This window comes from Acomys russatus, chromosome 11, assembly GCF_903995435.1.
Source record: "Acomys russatus chromosome 11, mAcoRus1.1, whole genome shotgun sequence".
NCBI classification, from domain to species: Eukaryota; Metazoa; Chordata; class Mammalia; order Rodentia; family Muridae; genus Acomys; species Acomys russatus.
Genome location: NC_067147.1, coordinates 44,494,102 through 44,520,835, shown reverse-complemented (window position 1 = coordinate 44,520,835; position 26,734 = coordinate 44,494,102). Strand labels below are relative to the sequence as shown.

The 26,734-nt window shown below is 44.4% G+C and overlaps 1 protein-coding gene across 2 annotated transcripts; it reads left to right on the top strand.

Moving 5' to 3' along the window:
- The first annotated feature begins 6,371 nt into the window (after nt 1–6,371).
- Nrbf2 (nuclear receptor binding factor 2) lies at nt 6,372–25,042 on the top strand. 2 transcript variants are annotated; one of them, XM_051153181.1, is made up of 4 exons: nt 6,372–6,628; nt 16,358–16,442; nt 21,419–21,459; nt 23,558–25,042. In XM_051153181.1, the coding sequence occupies exons 1-4, from the start codon at nt 6,500–6,502 to the stop codon at nt 24,263–24,265; spliced, it is 963 nt and encodes a 320-aa protein (XP_051009138.1). In that variant the 5' UTR covers nt 6,372–6,499; the 3' UTR covers nt 24,266–25,042. The 2 variants fall into 2 exon arrangements, with proteins under 2 accessions (XP_051009138.1, XP_051009139.1); XM_051153182.1 differs by having other exon boundaries at nt 6,397–6,581.
- The last annotated feature ends 1,692 nt before the right edge of the window (nt 25,043–26,734 follow it).

Sequence of the window (26,734 nt, the reverse complement as noted above, 5' to 3'; positions counted from 1 at the left end):
GAGGCCACAATGCCAGTCACCCCTCTCCCTGCCCCACCCTGCTGCTCTCTATGTTGTGTTTTTTGAACCACATGTCAATCCAGTTCTGGACTCATGGGCCTGAAGACAAGTCCTTGAAGGATTTTTTTCATTCTCTGGAGAGTGGAGGGAATATTTTATTTGACCATCTCAGAAGTGAGGCATATAAGCCAGAGGTAGCGATGCCGGCCTATGATGCCCAAGAGATAGAGGTAGGGGGATCAGGAGTTCAAAAACATCCTCTGTTATACAATGAGTGTGCAGTTAGCCTGGGTTACAAAAGGTTAGGCTATCTCAAATATATATATATATATATGAAGAGAGAGAGGAGGGTTTAGTGAATATGAAAGTGCAGGGTAAAAACTGTCAGGTCAGATGAAGTCTGACATGTTCAATTGCAGAACAATTGTGGTACTTCTGTCTTTATGACTACCACCAACATCTCCTGGCCATTCTGTTTCTAAGTATTTTCTCATCTGTCTCTTAAAAACAAATTTATTTATTATGTATACAATGTTCAGCCTGCATGTACACCTGCATGCTAGAAGAGGGCACCAGATCTCATTATAGATGGTTGTGAGCCACCATGTGGTTGCTGAGAATTGAACTCAGGACCTCTGGATGAACAGTCGGTGCTCTTAACCTCTGAGCCATCTCTCCAGCCCATTTTCTCATCTCTTAAGGGTTATCATCTGTCAATATCTTGTGGTTCTCTTCATGCTCACCCACTATGTGACCAGTCGGCTTGAGATAGTCCTGATCCATCAACATTTACTCAAAGACCAGAGCAAGAGGTAGAGCTGGGAAGCTGGACTGTAACTGAGGGTGGTCCTCATAAAGGCTGACATGGCCTCTAATCCCTTTATGATGGTCCTAAGGTTAGGGACATCAGGGCTACTTAGTAAGACTTGGTATCAAGAAAACAAATGAACAAACGTATAATGGCTACAGAGAGGTGTGTGTGTGTGTGTGTGTGTGTGTGTGTGTGTGTGTTTGTGCGTGTGTTCTATGTATGTGTTCACATGGGTGCATGTATAAGTGCATGCCTGAGCTAAAGGTGGCTATCAGGTGTCTTCCTCAACTGCTTTCAACTTTATTTTTTGTTCTTGAGAGATGGAGAGTGAGCTCTGGGGAGCTGCCGTACTGTGACCCTCCTCCATCCCAGCACCGGGGTTGCAAATGCAGGTCACTGCTTCCAGGTTTTGTGTGGAAGCTGGGGATCTGAACTCAGGCCCTCAGTCTTTTGTGGTGGGTACTTTCCACACTGAGCCATCTCCTCACTGTGAGTTCGAGGCCAGCCTGGTCTACAAAGCAAGTCCAGGACAGCCAAGGCTACACAGAGAAACCCTGTCTTGAAAAAAAAAGAAAGAAAAAAAGAAAGAAAGAAAGAAAAGAGGTGTGACTGAAAGGACTCCCCATGTGCATGATCCAATGTCAAATCAACAGGTCAATTATTTACAGATGGGAACCAGTAAGCCCTCTGGTCCTCCACTAGCTAGGAGGTCCAAAGACACCTATGATTTCTGAGTGACTGTTTCCACTTCTCTGTTTGAGAAACATTAAGCTAGGTCCAAACTGATGGACTCAGACTTAGCTACCTTTATTCGCCCGACTTTCCCGGGTTTCATCTTACTGAATACAAGTATGAAATTCTACTTTCAGTGGCTTCCCCCCTCTTGAACTTTGTGGAACACAATGCCTGGCTGCTGTTTAACTTGGCTTTGTCCATCCTGGCACTTGCTGGAACAACTGGACCACTTGGCTCAGAGTCCAAGGAGCTGCAGCCTGCTGGCTTCCCCACTGACCCCTTCCTCCCCCCTGCATGCTGGGTCCTGCCCAGTCTGGTTTGTAAATAGTTCCTGGCATATACCCTGGGGGAGAACACAGTGACTAACAATAGCAACTCTCATAGCACTTTCAAAAGCCAAAAATAACCTAAGTAACTGCACTGGGTTATCCTAACAGTCTATTTTCACTATTTCCAGCATCATAGGCTATTCCAGTAGATATTTAGCCAATGCCAGTGGAAAGAGAACCAGCCCTACAGCTATAGCTAGCCAGACCTAAATTTAAGACCTAGCTAGGCTATTTAATTTTATGACATCAGTCCAGTCACTAAGCTAAGCGTACTGGGATTGAATGAGTGGGTATATAAGCAAGTGTTTAGGTTCCTACATGGTGAAGCCATTCATGGCAGGAAACGAAGACAGTAAGAAAGGTTCGGGAAGTTACTTTAAGTCTCCGAGAAGCACTTGAATCAGTCTGAAGGGAGACGACGGCGGAGGCTATCCTCTGGTCTGCACACCAACACGTGTAGTTTCAGAAAACCAGCTAGAAGTATATAACCTATCTCAGTCTAAAGACTGCATTTTCTTTCGTCTATGGTGAATTTAGAAGTAATGACTGAGCAGAGCTTTTGCATCAAGGAGTAGCAGAATAGGTGAACTAGCCCTCCTAGCTATTAAGTAGCCATTGCTCATCTCGTGCATGTTAGATTAGCTTTTTATTTTTATTTTTTATGAAGGTAAGTTGTTTTTGCCACGTAGAGTTTTAATTTTATTTAGTGTGGCCTAGCTTGTTCTCTCTCTCTCTCTCTCTCTCTCCCTCCCTTTCTCTCTTTCTCTCTCCCTCCCTCCCTCCCTCTTTCTCCCTCTTGTAGGATCTTGTATACCCAAGCTGATGGCCTCTAACTTGCTATGTAGCCAAAGAAGAACTTGAAGACTTGATCCTCTTGCCTCCACCTCCTTACTGGTAGGATTTCCAAGCGTGTGCCATCACACCTGGGTCAGAGGTGCCCTACCTGCTCCTACATCATGGTGCTGCTTCTCTCTAGGCCCTGGCACCATCTGATGTCTCTGTGATAGTCATAGTCTCTCACATGGTCCTAGTCACAATGTTAATCCGTGCCCCCCCCCCTGACCCCCATCTCTTTTAATCTAATAGGCCCTTACATTTGGTAGCAAGAATGAGTCTGGAGTTACTTCACAAAGAGCCCGATGTGTTGTGTCTTGCTTGCAGAAAGTAAACTAGTTGTAGGGCAGCTTTTCAGCTCCACTGGGACACATCCTAAGAACCTTTAAGGTGAGACTGTGACTGAGGATTTTGTCAACAGAGGCACTGAGTCTATTGTTTCCTGAGCTACACCAGCCCCTTTCTTCTTCTTGCTTTCTTTTCTTTCTTTCTTCTCTCATTTGTAATGATCTCCTGGCTGACTAATGACTGGCAGGAAGGTTATTTTCATACTGCCATATTCATTTGTCTCACTGCCACCCTCCCTTAGACACGGTGGAGTAGGCTCTAATTGAGAGTTCTGTGCTGTGTGCTTTTCCCTTCCTTCCCATCTTTCCATCTGGGTTTTGGCACTGCCCTGGGAAACTTTCTAAACATGTTGCTTTTGCTCTGCCATCTCTCCAGCCCCAGGTTCACTGCTCTTGACTATTATTTATTTTTAAAAGCTCTGCTTTTCAGTTTTATAATCTTGGAAGGGGCTGAAATGCTACACCACTGCTCTCGTTTCCTCTCTGTGGCTGTGATAAAAAAAAAAATACACACACACACACACACACACACACACACACACACACACATACACACACACACACACGTACCGACAAAAGCAATACTGGGGAGAGAGATTTATTTGGTTTTCAATTCCAGGTTGCAGTCCATCACTGAGGGGGAAAAGACACCAAACTCAGGGAAGGAACTTGGAGACAGGTAGGTTTGCTGTTCCATGCAGCATTATCTCTGACTAAGGAACTCATTTCATAGCTGAAAACGCACAGTGGGGAACCACGGAGGATGCTGTTTGGGATACTTGGCTCCCAAGCTGAATATAGTAATAAACCCATGTAGCTTTTTTATATCCACAGTGGGCTGTGGCCTCCTACACTGATTAACAAAACAACCCTCATGGACAGGCAAACAGGCCAGTCCCATCTAGAAATTTCCTTCATTGAGGCTCTCCATGTAGGTGACTCCAGGCAGTGCCAAGTTGACAGTTAAAGCTAATCTGGACAGCATAACAAATTACCAGATGTAAAAGGAATTTTATTCGCCTGTTTTAATTGTTGTCTGGGAGGCTTACTGCCTCTGTCTACTAACCTAGGCCTAGTTCTGGAAGCTTCTAGCCTCCGTACAATCTAACCTAGACCTAGAATGTTTTCAGCCTCTAAGACTTACTGCTTAATAAGTTCACCCTTTCTTGTTCTTTCTGAGCTCTGGGCTGGCTGGTTCAACTCAGCTGTTCTGGTTTAAACTCTTCTGCCAGCTGACTGATTCAATCTGGCTTCTCTCTCGACCTCTGAGTTGCTCTGCTTGGCCTCATCCTAACTCCAGCAATCTGCTCTAATCTCCTGGCTCCACTCATTTCTCTGGCTCATTCTGCCTTCACCTGTGTTTAGATGGTTCTTTGTAAAACTCTCCTGGTATAAAACTGCCTCCTCTCTTTCTGCATTGCCCCTTAAGTAGCTTCCCTGTTCTCTCTCTTCTCAGTGAGAGTTGGGAAAATCCTACTCTGTCGAATCTTCTCTGATTTTCAGCCACTCAGTTAGACCTCACTTGAGTGCTTCCTTTAACAAACAACAGTCTTTATCTTTATTGCTTGGGATTAAAGGAGTATACCACCACAGCTGGACCTAAGCTTTTCTTTACCTGATACTTGCTCTATACCAGGCTGGCCTTGAACTCATATTTGCTTGCCTCTGTCTCCTGGATTAAAGGTGTGTTTGTATTCTAGCCAGATTACACAGACCTGGAGGTCTTTGGATGTGATCTTTTGCCAGAGGAGCCATGTTCTGAATTAACATTCCTCTACAACCAGACATAGTGGCTTGAACAACAACAACAACAACAACAACAACAACACACACACACACACACACACACACACACACACACACGCCATAGGTCAGGGGTCTAGCCATGGCTTGAATGGTTCCTCATCTGGGTCTTCCATGCTGCAATCAAGATCATAGGTTGGGGGCTTGGGTATTACCTGAAACTTGGGGGCCCATTTCACAGCTCTCATGGCTTTTAAGATCATTTAAGTTTATACAGCTCACAGTGGGTCATCTCTTCCTCCCCATCCTCTTAGAGACAGGGTCTCACGTACTTCAGGCTGGCTTCAAACGCGATATGTGGCTGAGGATGACCTTGAACGTCTGATCCTCTTGCCTCCATCTTCTGAGAACTAACCATCATCCCTTTTATGAGATACTGGGAATTAAATCTAGGGATTCCTTCTACCTGGGAAAGTTCACGGATTACTTCTTCAAGGCTCCCTTCCAAGCCATCACAAAGTTCGTTCAATTCACTATCCTGAAGTAAATGACACACACAGTGCAGTATAGGGAAGAAAAAAAAAAATAGTTTGAAGGATGTATGCCTGAATCCTACCTGCTAAACCATTCCAGTCTAAGATGCTATTGTCAGTGAATGAAGAAGTGTATCTTCGCCCTTCTATCTGAATTTCTCTACAATCTGTCCTCCACACTGAATAAAAAGCATACCTGAAAAGCTTTCCTTTAACACCCAATTATGCCCCCCTCCTCCAATGGTACAAATTCTTAGAGGTACATTCATGCAGTTCTTTGAATTTTCTCTTTACAGAATTTGGTACTGTACAACCTTCAGATAAGCCTGGTTTCCTCCATCCAGCTGTATTTTCGGTTATTCTCTTTCTCAGCTCCTCTCCACCCCCTTTCCCCATAAACCGTATCTATTTGTCAGTGGATTCTGGAACAGAAAGAACCTGGCACAGTGAGTTAGTACATAGTTGTTGAGGAAGTTATTGGCAGCTTGTAATCCTTCTCATTATAGTATTAGTTTGTGAGCAACTTTAAATCTGAGCCTGGGGTCAGTTAGCTGTCAATCTCCCCTGCTTGTACTCACAGCCGCTGGGAGGCTGAGGTATGAGAGCTGCCACATGGTCAAGCAGACTCTTTCTCCAAAAAGTAAAAATGTGGAAACCTCCTATAAGGCAACCTAGAGCAGAACATTAACTTGGCCGAAGTTTGCTTCTTGCAAAAGCAAGAGTTAGACAACAGAAATGGAAAAGGAGGCGTGGAGGTGAGAAGAGAGGACCTGAGAAAGCCTACAGGAAGGAAGAAAGGACAAGTATTCGAGGAGACCAAATTAAACTACTACTAACCCCCAGACCCGCCTCCCGAAGCAGACGCAGAGGTCAAAGTACTCTAAGCTTTGACTCTTGGGAGGAGAGGGGGCTGGTGTCAATTAGCTGGCGCCCCGCCCCTGGACCCGCCCACCTCTTGTCTTCACTCCCACCCGGAGCCGCGCCCCCACTACCCCGCCGGCGTGTGACGTCACGACGCACTGCGCGGCGACGCAGGCACGGCCCCGCGGCGCGACGTCGGAGGCGGAAGTGGCGCGGCCGTCGCTCTTGAGCTCTCACTGCCGGCTCCGGGTTCTGTGAAGAGCCTCCCCGCCAGCCGCCGCGTCTCCTTGCCCTCGCTGCCCCTCCATGTGCCCAGGCGCCGCCGCTCCGGCTCGGGCCGCCGCTCACCCCGGGGTCTATGGAAGTGATGGAAGGACCCCTCAACCTTGTGAGTGGTCGCGGGCTGAGGGGGAACGCGCGGCTATGGAGGGATGGGTACGCTGAAGGGGACCGCGGGCTGAGGGGCAACCCGGACTGAAAGGGGAGCCGCGAGCTGAGGGGAGACCTCGATCCCGGGGCCCAGGCCTCTCCCTCTGGGCTCTTCGCATCTGTCCCGCTGGGACCGCGTCCCAGCGCCACGTAGCCGCCTGCAGGCCGCGGGCAGAGTCGGGGTGTCCGGGTCGCGCCTCTCAACCGCGCACACCACCCCCAGGCTGCCCTCACAGCTGCGCCAACAGAGGCCCCTTCGAAACAGCTGCATAGGAACCACAATCCCCGCCCCGCAGCCCGGGTCCCATAGCTTTAGACCTCTTGAAAGTACCAGTCATGTTTGCCTTTCTATAAAAAAAACAAAAAACAAAAAACGGGGGGCGAGAGGGCGGGGAAGCCTTCCACAAACAATCCCACCAAACCCCAAACCTCCCGCAGAGTTTCTTTTCCAGAGTGGTCACAGGGCATCTTTGGGTCCCCCGATGGAATTTAGAAGCGGACGTTCGGGTCTTCGCAGCAGCGTTGCACACTAGAACTCTGAAATCTCGAGTTTGTAGGTGGTTTGTGATGTGGTGGGATTGGGAGCGGGGCCGTGGAGGCTTGATTCCTCCCTTTGGAACTCAGCCCTGCTGCCTTGAAAGAGCCCGGTGTGTGCTCTGCCGAGAAGCCAGAGCCTGTGGTTTTGACAATGTGGGTTTCTGGACAGAGCCAGATTTCTGGATTTGAACTCTGGCTTAGTCACCTGATAGCTTCGGGACCTTGAGCAAAAACTTCCCCTCTGCCCCTCCCCCCCTTTTAAAAAGTTTGTTATGAGGATTGAAGGAGTAAACATAAAAAGGTCACAAAGAGCTGCGCTTTACAGATAGAACGCTGGAGGTGTTAGCTGCTCTTATAATGAGACCATAAGGCCTTGACATGTCACTCAGTGAGATTTGGGCTTGAGCTTGACCGCCTGAGAGTGATCACCCACAGGTGCTGTGCCCTCCTTGAAGCCAGGTTCGCGGCTCACAGGAGCCTATGCCAGAGTTACCTAGTTAGGCCTGGGTCCGTTTCTGAGTGAGTGCTTGAAAGCCAGGGAGCTATCTTGCTAGTGAAGCCGAGTAGCTCAGTAGGGAAACTCCACAGGCATATTATTAGTCGTGGCTGGCTGTTTACAAAGTGCTTCAAAGTTCAAGTGTCCTTGCAGAACGGTCACTGATTCAGTTCCAGTTAGCTTCACTTTATTTGGCAGTAGGGTGTAGCATAACCGTAGCTAACTGCTCCACTAGTGTGTTGTGGCTCATGAAAACACTGAAGCCAGATTTCAGTGGTACTTGGAGCACCAAATCTTATGTCTTGGAAAAAATTAGATAAGCAGTGGGTAACAGTACTCTTTTTTTTCTCTTCTTTTTAATATTTTATTTTATTTTTAACTTTATGTGCATTGGCGTGAGGGTGTCAGATCTTGGAGTTACAGACAGTTGTGAGCTGCCATGTGGGCGCTGGGAATTGAACCCTGGTCCTTTGGAAGAACAGGAGTGCTCTTAATTACTGAGCCAACTCTCCAGCCTGAGTAACAGTGCTCATAATCATCTACCGTTTGTTTGAGCCATGCTAACTTCAGGCTCACTGTGTTGCCTAGGCTGGTCTTGAGCTGGAGCATCCTGCTTCAGATTTTTAAATGCTGGGCTTCCAGGTGTGGGCCTCCATACCCTGGTGAGTTGGGTTTTTTTTCCCCCTCTTCTTCTTAAGTAGGTAAATTAGGAGGCTAGCACAGTTCCAGTATCCAGTCTTCAAATGTTTGATTTTGCTTGTTTGAAGACAGGGTTTCTCACTCAATTTGTAGATCAGGCTGGTCTCGAACTCACATCTATTGGCCTGATTGTGCCTCCCTGAGTGCTGGGATTAAAGGCGTTTAACACCATGCCTGGCTTGGCAATTTGAATTTTTAAGCCATTTGAGATTTTGAAGAGTTCCGATTTCTAGCCGAGGTGTTTATTGAAGATAGCAATGTGATGTTTACTTGAGTGATTTAAGCATGTTGCAAAGTAGCAATGTCAAGCCTCTGTTAGAAAGCTGTAGAAGCCTGGAGTATGTGTGTACATTTGTGTGTGACTGGGTGTGTATGATGTGTGGAAGTCAAGACAACTTTGGAGTGTCCGTTCTCTCCACCATGTGGGATTGGAGATTGAACTCATGTAACCAGGTTGGTGGTGGCAAGTGTCTTTAGCTCCTAAGCCCTGCAGTAATGCTTTTTGAAGATGCTCTCTCTCTCTTTTTTTTTTTTTTTTGAATGCAGTGAATACACCAGAGTATCTTCTTTACTCAGTATAAAAGGTCACTCTAAATTTTATGACTTAATGAGTATCTTTAAAACTTCTAGTAAAATATGGAAGTCTGCCACTAAAGTGTACTCCAAATCATGATATAAGGGCTTAACTACAGTACATGGGTTTAGAATCCTGTGTCCTCAAAGCGTCTGCGGACTTCAGTGAGAACTATTTGTGAGACTTGCTGGTGAACAAGCTCAAGCTGAGGGAATTAAATAATTACTTAGGTCAGTGACTTAATGCGTTCCCACTCATTACCACCTGCTCCTAACAATGCTCCATATTCATGCACTTGTCATTTTTCATTTCAGTGTGGTTTATATATTGGACCGTATGTCACTGCTGCCTCTGCTGTGGAGTCTTATGGTTTGTTAGGGTTCTAGCAAGCCTAATTCCCTCACAGTGAGTTCTCAGGATATGGGAGAGACTAGTTTGAATTATTACTGTATTTTAATATGTAGCTAGTACAGCTTACTAGCGCTCAAATTTCCAGAGTTGGTCAAGAGAAATTATACTTCCTCTGCAAGAAAAATAGACTTTCAATTCTGAATGAATTTCTTCTGTCAAGTCTTTTTCCTTTGTGTTTGCTTATTTGAGGCAGGGTCATAAGACCAGGCCTTGCCGGGCATGGTGGTACACGCCTTTAATCCCAGCACTTGAGAGGCAGAGGCAGGCAATCTCTGAGTTCGAGGCCAGCCTGGTCTACAAAGTGAGTCTAGAACAGCCAAGGCTACACAGAGAAACCTTGTCTCGAAAAAAAAAAGAACAGGCCTTGGTGTGTAGTTCAGCCTTCAAACTTGTGATCCTCCTGCCTCAGCTTACTGAGTGTTTTGATGACAAGCCTACACCACCACACCCAGCTTGTTAATTTTTAATATGGAAAAAGTATAACTTATAAAATCACTTAGTGTGTGTTAGGTATTTCTTTCCATGCATTAAAATTTTGGCATTCAGTTGGTAGCAAGTCAATGTCAAAACTTCTGTGAGATAATTTCTAGTGCTGCCAACTTGGGTAGTGATGTCAGATCTTATTGTACATGACTGTTGTTTATGCTTTGTTTAGTGAGGCTGCTGCAGGCAATGCTCATGTGACTGCACAGTCACACTTGTTTTGTTTTTTATGTGTTCGTCCTTCGGTCACACCTGTTTTCTCTCTGTTTGGCCTTAAGACTGCTGAGACTGTTGAATAACTGAGCTTCTCTCTGGAGCATTTAGTTCTTATTTTGCCTGAAATGATTAATGCTTTTGAGCTTCTCATCCAAGAAAAAAGATTCATATCATGGGCCAAGGAACAGTCTTTTATGTAGCTGAAGTCTTTGTCACCACCTCATGCTAGTCCTATTGGAATTAAAATCTTTAAGGGAAAAAGGCATTATTTCAGATCCCTTTTTGTTGCCCTGAAAATAACCTACGGAAAATAAATCCTGTTCCTTAGGCAGGGCTGGACTTGGAATTGTTCTAGGGGCTTGGAGAATGGAGGGAGTAACGGAGTGCTAATTTATACCAACAATTGGTAAGTGGTAGGGCTTTGTTTTTATTTTTAGTTTGTTTTTGGTTTTTCAAGGCAGGGTTTATCTGTGTAATAGCCCTTGCGCTGTCCTAGACTCACTTTGTAGATCAGGCTGGCCTTGAACTCACAACAGTCCGCTTGCCTCTGCCTTCCAAATGCTGGGATTAAAGGCGTGCGCCACCACTCCCTGGCTGGCTTTGTTATTCATTTAACTATTTGCCTTAATAGCTAGATGAGCTAGCTGTTCTACCAGTTTTATAGATTATGACATTGAAATGTAGAATAAGTTGACATAGTGAGGTTTGAAAGTTGGGATTCAAAATAGATCATTGAGGTTTGTATTAGGGCATTATTTACCAATTTGCCTTACCTGTGAACTGCTCTGAAAAATCCTTACACACTGATAAATGGGTTTTGTGAGTAGTACTGCCAAGCTGCTATGTTAGAAAGATGCTTCTTGGGCTTCTGCAGAGACACAGGGCCTCTCACATTACACCTAAAATAAAGCCAAATATAACTTTCTGCTCTAAGGTGCTGTAATACTTACTGTTGGATAGTTTTATATAATATATGTTTGACTTTTTTGCCTCCATGTATGTTTGTGCACCACATATGTGCCTAGTGCGCTTGGGGTAGAAGAGGTCATTGGGTCCCCTGGAAGTGGGACCTTTACTGAGCCCACCATCTGAATGCTGGGAGTCAAACTCAGGTCCTCTGGAAGAGTTACTACTGCTTAGCCATCTCTCCAGCCTCTGGATTTTAAAAATACCATCAGAATTCACCAAATTGATTTCGTAATTTGTTAATGGGCTACATCCTGTAATTTGAAAGGTCCTATACTAGATTCTCACTGCCTAAGAGCAGATGATGACAGTTTTCAAAAAACACACAAGCCAAGCTAGAAGCTGATGGAAGGGAAAAGATTATAGACAAACAGCACAAGGGGAACTTGGTCTTCAGAGTAGAGATGAGGTCCTCAAATCCACTCCTTCAATAATGTCTTAAATTTAATTGCTCTGTTGATTAAACAGTTGACTCAGTGCGTGTGTTTGGAGGTATTGCTTGATACTTGTTTGTGGGAGACTCTGGTGAACTTACTGGGACAGGGGCATAGGGTTAACATTTTTCCTTTGGTTGCAACTGAAGACCATACCAGTCAGGAGTATAAGGTGCCCTCTGCCTTCCTAATATTTAGGATGGTGTTTTCTTATCCTCGATACAGCACTTCCTTCAGGTCATAGAAATTAATAGATTGAAAGATATAGGAGGAGATAGTATTTGGGTTTTTTGTTTTTGTTTTTGAGGCAAGATTTCTTTGTTCTGGAACTTGCTATGTAGACCAGGCTGGCTCCAGCTGATGGAGGTCTGCCTGTCTCTGCCTTCTGGATGCTGGTATTAAAGGCAAGTACCACTGTGCTAAGGAAGGTAGCCTTGGACTTTATTTTTTAAAGCAGATCAGAGAAGCAAAAAGTCCTTTACAGTAAATCCATTCACTTAGCACCCTAACTGTAGTTGCTAGGACTTTTGCTGGCTTTAGATGATGGAAATCTGTTTAATTAGTTTAAGCTCAAAGAGATATCGGAACTCCAAAGAAAGGGGCAAAAAGAGCAGTGGTGCAGTGTTGAGGGCATGTGGGATCTGGACCTCGGGAGTAGGATTCCTTTGATAGGCTTTGAGCTGATTCACTTTCTTCAGGCCTGTGTTTCTGCCTGGCTGCCCTCAGAATGTCTTGTATTTACAACCACTTGAAGCTTTATTTCTGTACTCGTTTTCTGATCCCAGGTTTGGCTAGTCTTAAACTCATGATGTTGCAAAGGATGGCTTTGAACTCCTCATCCTCGTTCACCGTCTCTCAAGTACTAGGATTGTAAGTGTGTGCCGCCATGCCTGAAAAACATGAAGCTGAGAGTTACAGGCTGGCCTCAAACTTGGGATCCTGCTTCAGCCTCCGTAGGGTTGGGATTCGAGGTGTGAGCCGTCATCACTGTTAAATCAGAAATTGCACTTTGTCCTAGCTCTTTTCTCTCCCCTCCTTTTGTTTTGTTTTGTTGAGACAGGGTTTCTCTGTAGCCCTGCTAGACTCGAACTTGTAGACCAGGCAGGACTTGAACTCTGAAATCCACCTGCCTCTGCCTCCCAAGTAATATGATTAAAGGCTTGTGCTGTCACACCTGGCTTGTTCTTGATTAATTTTTTTTTTTTTAATGTGCATTGGTGTTCTGCCTGCATGTATGTGTGAGGGTGCCAGAGATTCTGGAACTGGAATTACAGACAGTTGTGAGCTGCCATGTGGGTGCTGGGAATTGAACTCAGGTCTTTTGGAAGAGTAGATGGTGATCTTAATAGCTAACCCATCTCTCCAGCCTCTTGATTCTTTCTTAAGATGTTAGTTGCAGCCACAGCTTCACTTCAGTAGATTTGTAAGTGCTACTGCAAAACCAGCTTGAAATTCTGCATTTTAAACAGATGCCCAAGTGGTTTGAACTTTCTTTACCTAAACAATGATCGGGTTCAAACTCCAAATTGTACTACGAAGTGAGGAAATAGCTCCTGCAGATTGGAACAATTTAGTTGGTTTAGTGTGAGAGTCAGAACTTGATCCTAGAGCCCCTTGGCTCTTGGCAGGATTGGGTCTGTGCTGTCTTGTCCTTGTTATGAGGTGTTGTGGGGTTTCAAAGTTTTCTTTAAGCTTAAGAAAGGTGAAGGCACCCACATATGACACCTTCATTTTCCTATTTCTGATCTCTGCCTAAGACTTTGTTCATTGCAGATCTCTGCCAGCTTACATTGTTTATACTGTTTTCTCAAAAACTCTGCTCCTTGATCTGAGAGTGGTGGTATAATTTATACTTCTAGCGTGTAGGAGGTGGTAGAAGTAAGAGAATCAGGATTTCAAGGTCAGACGTGGGGTTCTATCTCAAAAGTCTGACACCTCCCCCCACCATGTTTAATTGTGTTACTAGGAAGTACTTAGCTGTTCAGTCTAAGCCTCCATGGTTAAAATTAACCTATTATTTTAAGCTATTATTTGTAACAGATTTAGGGAAAAGTTTGCATAATTGCTATTTGAAGAATATAAGCTCTTTGAAACAATGGAAAGGGATGGTGGGAGAAATACAAGCAAAAGTGCTGTTTTCTTCTCCTGCCTATTTGCTTTGTATTGAGGGTAACTCAATAAACACAATGCATCTGTAATTTCTGTTCCAAGAGTGATTTTTATGAAGCACTTATGGTACATTTTTTGAAAAGACTTCACAGATTGTTGTTTTCACTTAAAAAAAAAAAAAAATCAAAACCAAGCTGAAAACCATAATGTTTGTCATCATAACCATTTCTGTGGGCATAGTTCAGTAGGGTTGATATACTCATGTTGTTGTGAAATTGCCTTTTAAGACTGGGTAGATTCCATGGAGCAAACACGCTGTACTTGATTTGTCTATTCTTTGTTATGAACGTTTGCATTGGTCCCACTTTGGTTATTGTAAATAATGCTGTTTTGAACAAGGGTTACTAGTACTGTTCATTTTTTTTTTTTTTAATAAGTTGTTCTATACCTCAGAACTTCTGATTTTTTTTTTCCCCTTCCACCGCCTAAGGGCTGGGACTAAGGCTGTGAGCGGCTTTTGATTTCACCGTGATGAGCAATGTGCTTTGAATGAGAATGGTCTCCATAGACTTGTGTATTTGCTTACTTAGTCCACAGTTGATGACCTACTTGGGAAGGATTAGGAGGTGTGACCTTATTGGAGTAGGTGTGGCCTTGGTAGAGGAGGTGTTGGAGTGGGGGTGGGCTTTGATATCTCAGAAGCCCATGCCCCGCCCAGTCTCTCTGCCTGCTGCCTGCTGCCTGCTGCCTGTGGATCAGGATGTAAAGTTCTCAGCCGCTGCACCAACACCATGCTTGCCTGCTTCCCACCATGATGGTCATGGACTAACTGTAAGCAAGCCCTTAGATGCTTTCTTTTTATAAGAGTTACCTTGGTCATGATGTCTCTTCACAGCAGTAGAGCGGTGACTAAGACAATGCCCAAAAGCAATGTAGGGAAGAAAGGGCTTATTAGACTTTCCAGCTTGTAGTTCATCATCTGGGGAAGTCAGGGCAGGAACTGAAGCAGAGGCCATGGAAGAATGCTCCTTATGTGGTTGGCTCCCTGTGCCTTGCTCAGCCTTACTTTCTTAACCCAAGATCACCTGCCTAGAGGTGGCCCTGCCTATTGTGTGCTGGGCCTTCCAACATCAGTTAATCAATACAGGCTTGCCTACAGGCCAAGCTGATGAGGGCATGTTTTCAGCTGAGGTTTCCTCTTGCCAGATAACACAAGCTTGTGATAAGTTGATTTAAAAACAAACCAAAAAGCCCTCACCATCACAACCACCATGCATGTGCTTATTTGCTGCCTGACTTTTTGTTTGAGAAAAGGTCCCACTCTGGCATTGAACTCCGTTCTCTTCCTAGACTCCTGAGTGCCGTAATCACAGGTGTGTACTTACTCAACACCCCCTCTACCCCTTTCTCTCTTCCAAGAAGCTTTGCTAATCATCTGTCAGCCTGTTAAGAGAGGAAAGCACCGTGCTGGTCAAAAGACTTTGGCCAACTGTGTGTGCCTGGCAGCTGTCTTCTTCCCATTCTATTGCTGCTGCTTTTTCCTTCCTATCTGATGTTGTAATCTTTTTGTTGTTGTTGTTTATTTTGTTTTTGAGACAGGGTTTCTCTGTGTAGCCTTGGCTGTCCTGGAACCCACTCTGTAGACCAGGCTAGCCTCAAACTCAACAAAGATCCACCTGCCTCTGCCTCTGCCTCCTGGGTGCTGGGATTAAAGGCGTGCACCACCACTGCCCGGCTTAATGTTGTAGTTTTAACATAAGTTACTGGCCTTGTTATGTAAGAGAAGGAAACAGGTTGACAAAGCTGTAAGTGAAATAATGTGTATTCAAGCTCTTTTTTTGTTGTTGCTATTGTTTGTTGTAGTTGGTGATCTAACAGCCTCATAAGTACTAGACAGGAGCTCTGTCCTGAGCTATGTGTATGTCTAGCCTGTGTGGGGGGGTACACAGACAGACAGACACATACACACACCAGTCTCATAACATAAGTACTAGACAGGAGCTCTATCCTGAGCTATGTATATGTCTAGCTTGAATGTGAGGGAGTACCCAGACATGTACACACGCACCCACCACTGAGCTACACCTTCTTGCTGTGTTCGTTAGTCACACTAACTGAACTAGGAGGTGACTTTGCTCTTCCTGCTTCCTCTCTTGGAGTGCCAGCAGTACAGATACGTGGCTCCATGGCTGGCTTCTTTGGGAAATTTAAGTATCCATGTAAGAAGGTCATCACTTTTTAATCTATGTACCTTTATAATAGGGATTTCTAAGCCATTTGCTTTTTAGAACCCCTAAGTTTGCCTTTTTTTTTTAATGAATTGTACATGAAAAGTATTAATATTAGATATCAGTATCAGAGTCCCTCAACTGTATATACTGTGTGTTTTTAAAAATTTTACTGTAAGTAGTACTTTTAGTGTTTAAAGGGAAAAATGGACAGCTATAAGAGAAGTTTGAATTTTTTATGATACATTTCTTGACCAAATTCTTTAGATTATAGAGACTTTAGAAAATACCTACAAAATGTCTCTTTGAAATAACTACTTAAATATTTAAAAATGCATGTTTTTTGAGTAATAACCTCTGGTAACTCTTTGGGTTACTCTGAGCAGGGGAAGAAAAGGGACCGTTTAGCAGTTTAAACCCAGTAACTGGAGTGGGTTTATGAGCCAAAAGGGGTTGCCAGTTCCTGTCAGATGCTGTGGTTCTAGGTTTTGTAGCATAGTGACATCATTTATCTTGTTAAAAGATTGACTTTCAGAAGTCTGATTTTATAATTTGGAGTAATTCAGAATGTGTGTCTTCTAGGCTCACCAACAGAGCCGACGAGCAGACCGTTTGTTAGCTGCTGGGAAATACGAAGAGGCGATTTCTTGTCACAAAAAGGCAACAGGTAAATATTTTTTCTTAAGAAATACTGAATAGAGCTGTTGGCAGACTGAGCCGAAGGATTGCCATGAGTTGTAGGCCAGCCTGGTCTGCCAAGTGAGATCCTGTCACAGAACAAAATGAGCAAGAGATTTCATTACTGTCGCTGTCATGTAGGTATAAAGCTGTTGGCGTTCAGGGCTACAGATGGAACTCTCCGTACACACTTAGCATGTGTTGGTTTCCTACCAAAAAGTTTCTGAGTTAACATCATAAATAGGTCTGGGGGCCCTGATTTACAAAGCCCTGTCTCTGGCAGCCAAGTAACAAACCCAGAAGCCTTTCAGGGAGGGCTCACTCATGTTTCATCTAGAGTAGGTGTCACCTCTGTTCTAGAACATTCTGCTAGAAAGTACTTTTCCCTTCTGACTAGAGCAGGATTCTTTCCTGTAGAAAAAGAATGTTATTTCACTGTTGAAATACAAGCTTATAATGGGCACCGCTTTGGATAAATCTGTGCATTTTGCCTCTAAGTAATTATCAAGGGAAAACTTTTTTTTTTTTTTTAAAGTTTAGGCTCTTGCTAATATAGCCCTCAATGGCCCAGTACTCATTAGGAGCCTAGACTTACTCCCCAAGCTTGAGCACGCCTCCTTCCTGCCTCAGCTTCCTGAAGTGCTTGGATTGCAGGCTTGTACCAGTCACACACAGTTGAGAAATGTAAATTAGTTGTAGGTAGTGAGAGGGTCACGCCTACAAGCCTCACACTTGGTGGGGTGAAAGACAGGAGCATCACAAGATTTGACACCAGCAAGAGACATGTGGCCAAGCATTTTTATAACATTTGGTGGATTTCTACAACGCGAATCAGTATTTAATGTCTCCTCAATCTGATTGTTGATTTGTACTAACTCCCGAGATTCACGGTTCACCATGGTTAAGAAAACCGTGACATGAATGAGTGCCACGTACTTGAACCACGGACCGTAAGGTTTTGGGTGTGTGTGTCATAGGCTGAGGTGGAGTGCATCAGCATATGGTGTGCACTAAGTGCAGGATAGTCTGAAGAGCATGAAGGAGGAGGGGGGAAATCATTGCTAAGCTCATCGTAACAGCTATGGGAGATAGGGAATGTCTGGTCTCCCATAGTGGTGGAGAACTTGCAAACACAGAGTTTCCGGGGCTGAGGTTTCTCATTGTTTACATTATATCTACTGTAAATATTAGCCTTGTGTTGTAGTTAGAAGAAGTAATTGCCAGTCTTGTTAAGATTTTTCCGAACATAGCAGACCAATTGACGTATGAACCCAGAGACTGACAGTGCACATAAAACCTGTGCGATTCAAACAAGATAATCGCAGCACAGAGAAGGGAAGTGTGCACGTCCCACCCTAACTAGGAAGCTATTGGCAGATGACACCTGCTGTGGAGGGAAAGCCCATTTTCTTCAGTGGAGCGCCACTAGACATATCAGCCACAGTTCAGGGTCCTTGCCTAGGAGTAGCTGGCCAGCATGGAACAGTTCCCATGGTTCACATTCCTGTGTGTGTGTGTGTGTGTGTGTGTGTGTGTGTGTGTGTGTGTGCGCGCGCGCGCGCTTGTGCGTGCGTGCGTGCACATATTTTTCTTTGTTTTGGTATTATTTTGCCTTTTTGATTCGTAATTTTTTTCTTTGAGAGAGAGAGAGAAAACATGAAGTTGCATGGGTAGGAAGATGGGAAGGATCTAGAAGAAGATGAAAAGGGAAAGGATATATCAAAATATATTGTATGAAAAACCTTTTAAGTTAATAAAACCATTTTTGTGTGATGATCTCCTAAATTTCCGTATTAGGAGATTATAAAATGTGATGTTGTAAAGGAAACCATGACCGTGCACTGAATTTTTCTTTTCTTTTTAAATTTTAAAATAACATTTATTTTATAATTATGTATACATGCACGCCTACCTAAAGTTTATGTGCACCATACTGGTGCAGGTGCCCATGAAGGCAAGAGGACATTGAATCCCTGGAACTGAAGTGACAAGCCTACATGGTTGCTGGGAACCAAATTTAGGTTCTTTTTTTTTTTTTTTTTTTTTAAATTTAGGTTCTTTTAAAGAGAAGCAGTGCTCTTAGTGGCTAAGCCATGTCTCCAGCCCTTCTTGCTTTTTTATTTATTTTTCATGCAGTAATCTCTTAACGTGGTAGTGTGGTCCTTGCTGAATTCTTTACACTTTTCTGTTACCCGTAGGTATCCTGTCATGTTATATTCAGCTTCAGGGCTCTGCCAATGTTAGCGTTTCTAATTGGTTTAAACTTAGTTTTGTGAAAGTTAATTTAATTGTTGAGACTGGTAGTTGAAAGCATACTGGTTCAGAGGAGGAGACAAATGTATGTAGACATTATGAAGGATGTCACAAGAAAACCTCACAGTGTGTCTAAGCAATAGCAGAGCATTGCATAGAATGTCACAATAGGGTGCAAACAGATGAACAAAAGAGAAAGAAACAGAACACAGGGTAAGGGCCAGCAAAAGTCGAGGGACGTGTATACATGTGGCAGGTATGCCTGGAGCAAAGATGACAGCTCTTTTTTTCTGCAGAAGGAATTTCTGATTTGAATCTCAAGCTTGGTAGAACCTAACTGACAGAAAATTCTAAATTGGGAAACTTTAAAAAAAAAATCATTTAAGTATTTGGATTAAGACCAAACAGTAATGTTGTAATAACTGCAAAAGGAAGTGTGAAGATCAGATGTTCCCAAAAGTTCATAAGAGCAAGAGCTCAATCCATTATTAGTGATACTAGTTATTTGATTCTGATTATTCCAGAAAGACTGTTAAGATGCCTTACGGTGGAACATATAGCAGAATGCAGAAGCTATAAAAGGTAGAAGAGGGAAACCATGAAAAGCTGCAGTGAGAAAGGGCTGTAGGCGTAGTTAATTCATCAGGTGCACTGCAGGTTCTGGAGTAGTGTAGGGCTTGCTCTTGGTTCTGTATAGTCAGGGATTCATTGTTATGACAATGCGTTTTTGTCTGAAGCCTTGAGCTTGGCCTTTGTTCTCTGCATTCTGGGCAGCACTTTGATCTGTTGGGCTCTCAACAAAACTGCCTGTTAAGCTCCACATGCAGCCTGTTAAGCTGCCTTCTCAAGCCTCCCTTCTCTACTCTTCCAAACTTTTGTAGACCAGTACCAAGACCTTCTGAATAATACAATCAGCTAGAATCACAGTGACCCTACTTCTTGCTTCTAGTTTTCTGGGTTAAGTTTCCATCACTGTGGCGGAGATACCTGAGGAAAGCCAGCTATGTTGTTTATTTGTGGGTGTGTGTAGGGTGGGGGAGATGTGCACGTGTGTCATCGCAAGTGTGTGAGGGTTAGATGATAACTTTTGGGAGTGGGCTCTGAGGATCAAACTTGGCTTGCAGGCCTTCAGCTGCTGTACCCTCTGGCAGCTCTAGAAAGTCAACTTTGACAAAGGAAAGACAGGAAGAACAAGTAAGATGCTTGCCACCAAGCTGATGACTTGAGTTTAGTCCTTGGAACCCACATGGTGGAAGGAGAGAATTCATTCCCATGAGTTGTCCTCTAACCTCCACACATGTGCTGTGGCATGGAAGTGAAGTCTTCTATCACCTGAGCTTTCAAGGACGTTCAAGATATATCAAGTTGATTTGTTGCAGACCCGTGGGTCCCAGCACTCAGGGAGCTCCTGAGTCAGGAGTTTTGTTAAATTTGAAGGCAGCCTGGGCTACATTGTGAAATTTCTTTTTAAGGTTTTATTCATTTTATGGATGTTTTGCTGGCAAGTATGTATCCTTGTGTTTGTCCTTGGTGCCCAAGGAGGCCAGGACAGGGCATTGGACCCCCTGAGATTGGAATTAGAGTTGCGAGCTACCATGTGGGCGCTGTGAAGTGAGTTGGAGCCCTTGGGATGAACAGCTCTTAACCACAGAGCCATCTCTCCATCCCCCTGAGACCCTCCATTAAACAAAGATACATCCAAATCATGTCACCTTTCTCTTAGCCCAAAGAGAAAATGTAAGGATTTTCAGCATTACCTATTTAAATTCAACAGATGAAGTCACCCAAAATTTGAATGAGATTAAAGAGAAGTTTGGCTGTCTTAAATGGTGTTTACACTGTCCTCAATAACTGGTACAGTATATATTATCATACCCTGAGGGCTTGTTGTTGTTGTTGTTTTGACAGTCTGTGGCTTCTTTTCTTTCTTTTTTTTTGGTGGTGGTGGTGGTTGGGGGTTCAAGACAGGGTTTCTCTTTGCAGGCTTGACTGTCCTAGACTCACTTTGTAGACCAGGCTGGCCTCCAATTCAGTGATCTGCCTGCCTCTGCCTCCCAAGTGCTGGGATTAAAGGTACAGTCTGTGGCTTCTTATGCTGGTTTTGAACTTGAGATCCTCCTATGTCAGCCTTCCAAATGCTGGCATTCCATGTGTGCTACAGTGTCTGTCTTAGGGCTCTTAAGCACCTAATTAGTGGTAGGGTGTTGATATAGCACAGAAACAGTTCTCCTAGGAGACCATGGTCAAGTGGTGTAGATATTCAAATGGACAAAGAGTCATGAGGATCTTTTGATATTTTTGCTGAGCACAGGCCTCAGTGAATTCTTACTTAATTTGGTTCTCTATAAACAGCTTTTCTAGTTAAATCCTTAGTTCACTTGTCATAAAATCTATAAATCTTTCTGTTGTCTGTTGTTGGGCCCAGGCTCATGCTAGGCAGGCAGGCTCTTTGCCATGCGAGGTCCACAGCCTCCCCACCTTTAAAGGTTTTTAAAGCCCCCAGGTTTGAAGATGGGTTAGGAAATATTTGTTTACCAATGACATTCTTTTGGGAGAAGTTAAAACTGTTTTCAGATTTGTATTTTTAGTACAATTGCTTAGACCAGTTCCCTGTATTGTGAGGACTAAACACTTTCTTTTTAACCTATAAATTACAAAATTCTGATATTCATATATTAATTTGATGCTTTGTTTTTTTTTTTTTTAAACCAGCATATCTCTCTGAAGCCATGAAGCTGACACAGTCTGAGCAGGTGAGACATGCTCATAGCATTTGCAGAAATGTTTTGTGAGGCCTGAGAGATGGCTCAGCAGTTGAACCCACGCACCTCAGCGCAGGGGATCTGTTGCCCTTTGCTCACCTCCATAGGCACTGCACTCACATGTACCTTCTGTCCCCATTGTTTTAAAAAAGTGTATAATCTTTTGTTGAATTTTTTCTTCTCTTTTTCTTTCTTTTTTTTTTTTTTGAGATCATAACCTCACTATATAGTTCTTGATGGCCTAGAGCACACTGTGTAGAGCAGGCTAGCCTTAAACTTCAGAGCTCCACAGACCTCTGCCTCCCTACTAATGGATTAAAGGTATATGCTACCATGCCTAGCTGAAAAATAAAAACTTTAGGGAAAAAAAGGTTTTCTTGTGGAGACTTGAATTATATAAAAAAACAAGTTTCTGTTTTTTCAAGACAGGGTTTCTCTGGGTAGTCTTGGCTGTCCTGGAACTCACTCTGTAGACTAGACTGGCCTTGAACTCAGAGAAAACTGCCTGCCTCTGCCTCCTTAGTGCTGGGATTAAAGGTGTGTGCTACCACTGCCTGACAAAACTAAAGTTTTGTAACTTTCACAAAACACTGAAAAACATACAGATGTATTTTAGGAAGGAAATTAAAACTCTGTGAGACACCATTGGCGTTTCAGACATGCCTTCCGGTACCTTGTTGTTACTCACAGGTGTTGTTTTAGAGCCCATAAGTAGCTTTCCTAGTGCTCCACTGCCTTTTGACACTGGCCCACTGTGAGGAAACAGGAGTGACCCTGGAGAACCAGAGGCAATTTAAATCTGAATAGTCTCCTATTTATCTCGTGAATACTTTGAAGACTCTTGAATTTTGAACTCTGTTTCAGGATTGCTTTATCGTAATCTTTGGGGAAGGCCTGTGCCCAAGTCTTAAAAATACCTTCTCCTGGGGTTGGAGAGGTGGCTGAGCAGTTAAAAGCAGCGGCTGCTCTTCTAGAGGAAAGAAATTGGTTCCCAGCACCGCATGGCAGTTTATACTTAGCAAAGGAATTCGGAGTGAGTGGATTATATTATTTACTTAGACACAGCCATGACAAAGACCAAGGCTTCAGACCCATGGGAAGTTGGCAAAACCTTTTCCCATATGGGTCAGGCTCAGAATTGGCAAAGCCTTCTTCCTCTGGTTCAAGTGTGAGTGTGCGCAAAAACTAGCTACTGCCGCTTATCCTCCTGGTGGCTTACAGCTTGAGGCTGCTCTTCTCCAGAGACTAGCCAGCCCTCCCCTCATGTAAGCACGCTGAGACTCCTGGTGGCAGTGGTGGTAGGTGTGGCTCCATCAGTTTCTCTGGACATGTGTCTGTGTCTGTCCTTTTCTTCATTCTCCTGCCACCCCGGGTCAGGGTTCTAGACTCAAGTCCTGTGGGCCATGGCAGGGGCTCACAACAGTCTGTGTCTCCAGCTCCAAGAGATTACGGCCCCTTCTAACCTCCATGTACATACTCTCATGTATACACATAAAATTAATCATTAAAAAAAATCTTTATCCAAAATTTAGAGTTTTATTTTTTCAGTGACCTAGGGTCAAGCCTGGGTCTTCGTACATACTAGTAAACACTATTCCACTGAGCTGCATCCCTAGCTGGGAAGGTGATTGTCTCATTATATAATGGTAGGCACTTGAGAGAGGCTTGGTAACTGAGCTAAGGACATAATTCCTACAAGATGTAGCGTGGCAGAGTAAAAACACTTCGCTCAGACTGAACCGAGGGAGCTTTGAAGCTATAAAGGATAGTGCCATTCATACAGGTGCACATCAGGTTTTCCAGATACCCTGTGAATCGGAGGGTCACAGAGATAATCTGGGGTACGGTCCATTATGGTAGGGAAAGCCTCACACTTGGAGCTCAGTCCACAGTGACAGCGTGGGGCATGGCTTATCTATCTCTGTAGATCAGGAAGCAGAGAACCTTGAGGCTATGGACCTCAAGGCCCATCATAGGCAAGCCACTCCTGTAGGGAACACCTAAAGACACAAACAAGTGTCCAGATGCATGAGCCTCTGAGCTTTTTGACGCGAAGTTCTGTACACTGACCTTTTCTTCTGTGTCACAGGCTCACTTATCACTGGAACTGCAAAGGGACAGCCACATGAAACAGCTTCTCCTCATCCAGGAGAGGTGGAAGCGAGCAAAGCGTGAGGAGCGGTTGAAAGCACAGCAGAGCACAGACAGGGATGGAACCCCCCACCTACAGGCATCTCACAGACCCTCTGAGGACACGGAGGGCCAGAGCCCTCTTCTTTCTCAGACGCACATCCCTTCCACAGAGAAGCGCCTCCCTGAGGTGCAGGGGGTCTTTGACAGGGATCCAGACACACTGCTATTTTTACTTCAGCAAAAGAATGAGCCAAGAGAGCCATGTATTGGAAGCAAAGCCCCGAAAGATGATAAAACAATTATAGAGGAGCAGGCAACCAAAATTGCAGATTTGAAGAGGCATGTGGAATTTCTTGTGGCTGAGAATGAAAGATTAAGGAAAGAAAATAAACAGCTGAAGGCTGAAAAGGCCAGACTTCTGAAAGGTCCACCTGAGAGGGAGCTGGACGTAGATGCTGACTTTGTAGAGAAGTCGGAGCTGTGGAGCTTGCCTCCACACTCAGAAACTGCCACGGCCTCTTCAACCTGGCAGAAGTTTGCAGCGAATACTGGGAAGGCCAAGGACATTCCAATCCCCAATCTTCCTCCTCTGGATTTCCCGTCTCCAGAGCTTCCTCTTATGGAGCTCTCTGAGGACATTCTGAAGGGGTTCATGAATGAGTAGGAGGGAAGCCACTGGAGAGGCCTGGGATATGGCCAATCCTGAGAACCCAAAGGGAAAGCTACGTCCCCAGGGACCCCGGAGATGCCCTTCATCTGGTAGACTGGGAGAAGAGGCCGTGCCAGGACCTGGGAAAGTCACTGTGAAACATCACTTATCTTCTTCACAACGAAAGCTCATGATTCTGCCTTGGCAGACACTGAACTCTCAGAGGGTTGCTTTCCTATGATACAAACCAAATGGCTACCTGGAATAATTTTTCAGTTATTTTTCTTATCTTCAGGGTTAAATGTATAAAAGTATGTCATGTGTAATTAATCTATAATGCCATAAATGATAATGCAAAAGCTAAATATGGGGTGGCCTGAGAGGCTCACTTGTATTTGGAACATGCTTTCTATCATGCGTTGACTGTATGCATTTTATGCACATTTTGTTTGTTGAGAAACAGTGTGTAGATACACACTTCCAGATGGAACTGTATGTGCCACAGTTTGCACTACTCGTAAAATAATGGTAACCTCAAGACTATCAGGAGAAATATTTAAATTTCCATTTTATGAAGAAAGGAACCAAATTATTAGTTACGCTTTTTAAAAAATTACCAGTTTACATAATTAATCAGGGTGCATTTTAAGTTCTAACTTTGTGTTATATGATGCATCATTTGAAAATACTTAGGAAGTCTCCTTTGTTCTGAATGATGCATGTGTGAAAGTAATGCTAGTTAGCAGTATTTGATTGTAAGAACTCAATAAAGTAATTGTGTTTCATACCTTTGTTGAATACGGCTGGTGGTTGACAAACAAGGCACTCACGGCTTCTCCCTGTGTTCTGCCCTTCTGCCCCAAAGTCCACACTGGCCTGAGACTTGTTACAGTGAACTTTGTTGGCAGGGGTGTAGTGCAGAGTGCTTGCCAAGCCCTGGGGAAGAAGGGAGAGCTTTGTTCTGTATGAGCTGAGTCCTTTTCACACCTGCTGCTCCCTTCTGCCCTTCATTCTCACCACTTTTAGTGATTTGCTGTTTGCTTAGACCCTTTTCTGTTGAAGCTCTTGCATCCGCTGTTGAGTGTTGTGGAGCCTGCCCTGTGCTCCAAGTCTTCGTGCTGTGTCACCATGCTCAACTCAGTGGGTCAGAGAGGTGTGCCACTGCTGCATCCCCCAGTTCCTCCTGAGTTTCCTTTTTATAGAACAGGTTTTGTTCACCTGACCTACTCTAACCCAGTCATCTAAGCTGTTTGGAAGGACCGACCTCCAGCTGGCAAGCAGAAGTCAAACCTGGGCCGTGTGCTATGGCCCAAGTTGGACATTCACCCGTGGGATCCAGTACCACATACAAATGAGTTTCAGAACGGAATGAAACGGAAGGACATCTGACTGACCAATCTCTACCAGAAAATTAGGTGAGTGGAGAACCCACACACATTTGGTGTCAAAAGTAAGGTGCTGAATGAGGAGGAGCACGGTTGGCCTTCACTGGTGAAAGAGACGGTTGTTCTTAATAGAACGTGCGTGCCCCATGCAAGCAGAATCTAACATCAGGTGTCTTCCTCAGCTTCCCTCCACCTGTCCCTTGAGGCCAGGCCTCTGGCTTGAACTGGAGCTCAGCAAATGAGCTCACCTGCCCGCCTGAGCTCTAGGCCCTTACAGCTGGCTTCCCTCAGCCCTGGGTTTACAGGCGTCTCCTGTCAGGCCTGACCTGACACTCAAGCTCGTGCTTTTTGTGGGGAGTTACTAACATGCAGATTTTAATGGTTAAGTTGAATGCTACTAGGTAGGGCGAGACAGTGCGAGCCATCTTAACCTTCAGGAGTAGAGTTCATGGGGTCATTCTAGGATCAGTGGCTCTCAGCCTTCCTAACGCTGTGACCTTTAATACACTTCCTCATGTTGTGGTGACTCCCAACCATAGAATTATTTTGGTGTTACTTATTAACTGTAACTTTGCTACTGTTATGAACCCTAATGTAAATATCTGATATGCAGGATAGCTGATATGTGACCCTAACACCCCAAAGGGGTTGAAAACTGCTATTCCAGCTGCTTAGAGGTCTTAAGTGGGAAGTAATAGCACTAGTATGGTGTGTGTGTGTGTTAATTTATTTACTTTACATCGTAGTCATAGCCCCCTCCCTCATCTCCTCCCATCCTCCCCCCCCCCCCCAATCCTCTATTCCTCAGAAAAGGACTGAGCTAATTCTCTTCCCCTGTGGCCTGGCAAGGCAGTCCCATCAGGGGGAAGTGATTGAGAAGCAGGCAGCAGAGTCCATGAAGGAGACAGCCCCACTTCCTTACTAGAGGACCCACATGATGCCTGAGCTGCCCATCAGCTACATCTATGTAGAGGACCTAGGTCCAGTTCATGTATGGTCCTTGGTACTTCAGTCTCCACAAGCCACTCTGGGCCCTGCTTAGTTGGCTTTGTTGATCTTTTGTGGAGCTCTTGTCACCTCTTCCCCCCACTTTTGCACC

What these genes read in the sequence shown, in the direction of transcription:
- Nrbf2 (XM_051153181.1), top strand. Translation starts at nt 6,500, where the DNA reads ATGTGCCCAGGCGCCGCCGCTCCGGCTCGGGCCGCCGCTCACCCCGGG. An exon ending in GCGCGGCTATGGAGGGATGG is followed by an intron (nt 6,629 to 16,357) that starts GTACGCTGAAGG and finishes TGTGTCTTCTAG; the next exon opens with GCTCACCAACAGAGCCGACG. An exon ending in AGCTGACACAGTCTGAGCAG is followed by an intron (nt 21,460 to 23,557) that starts GTGAGACATGCT and finishes TCTGTGTCACAG; the next exon opens with GCTCACTTATCACTGGAACT.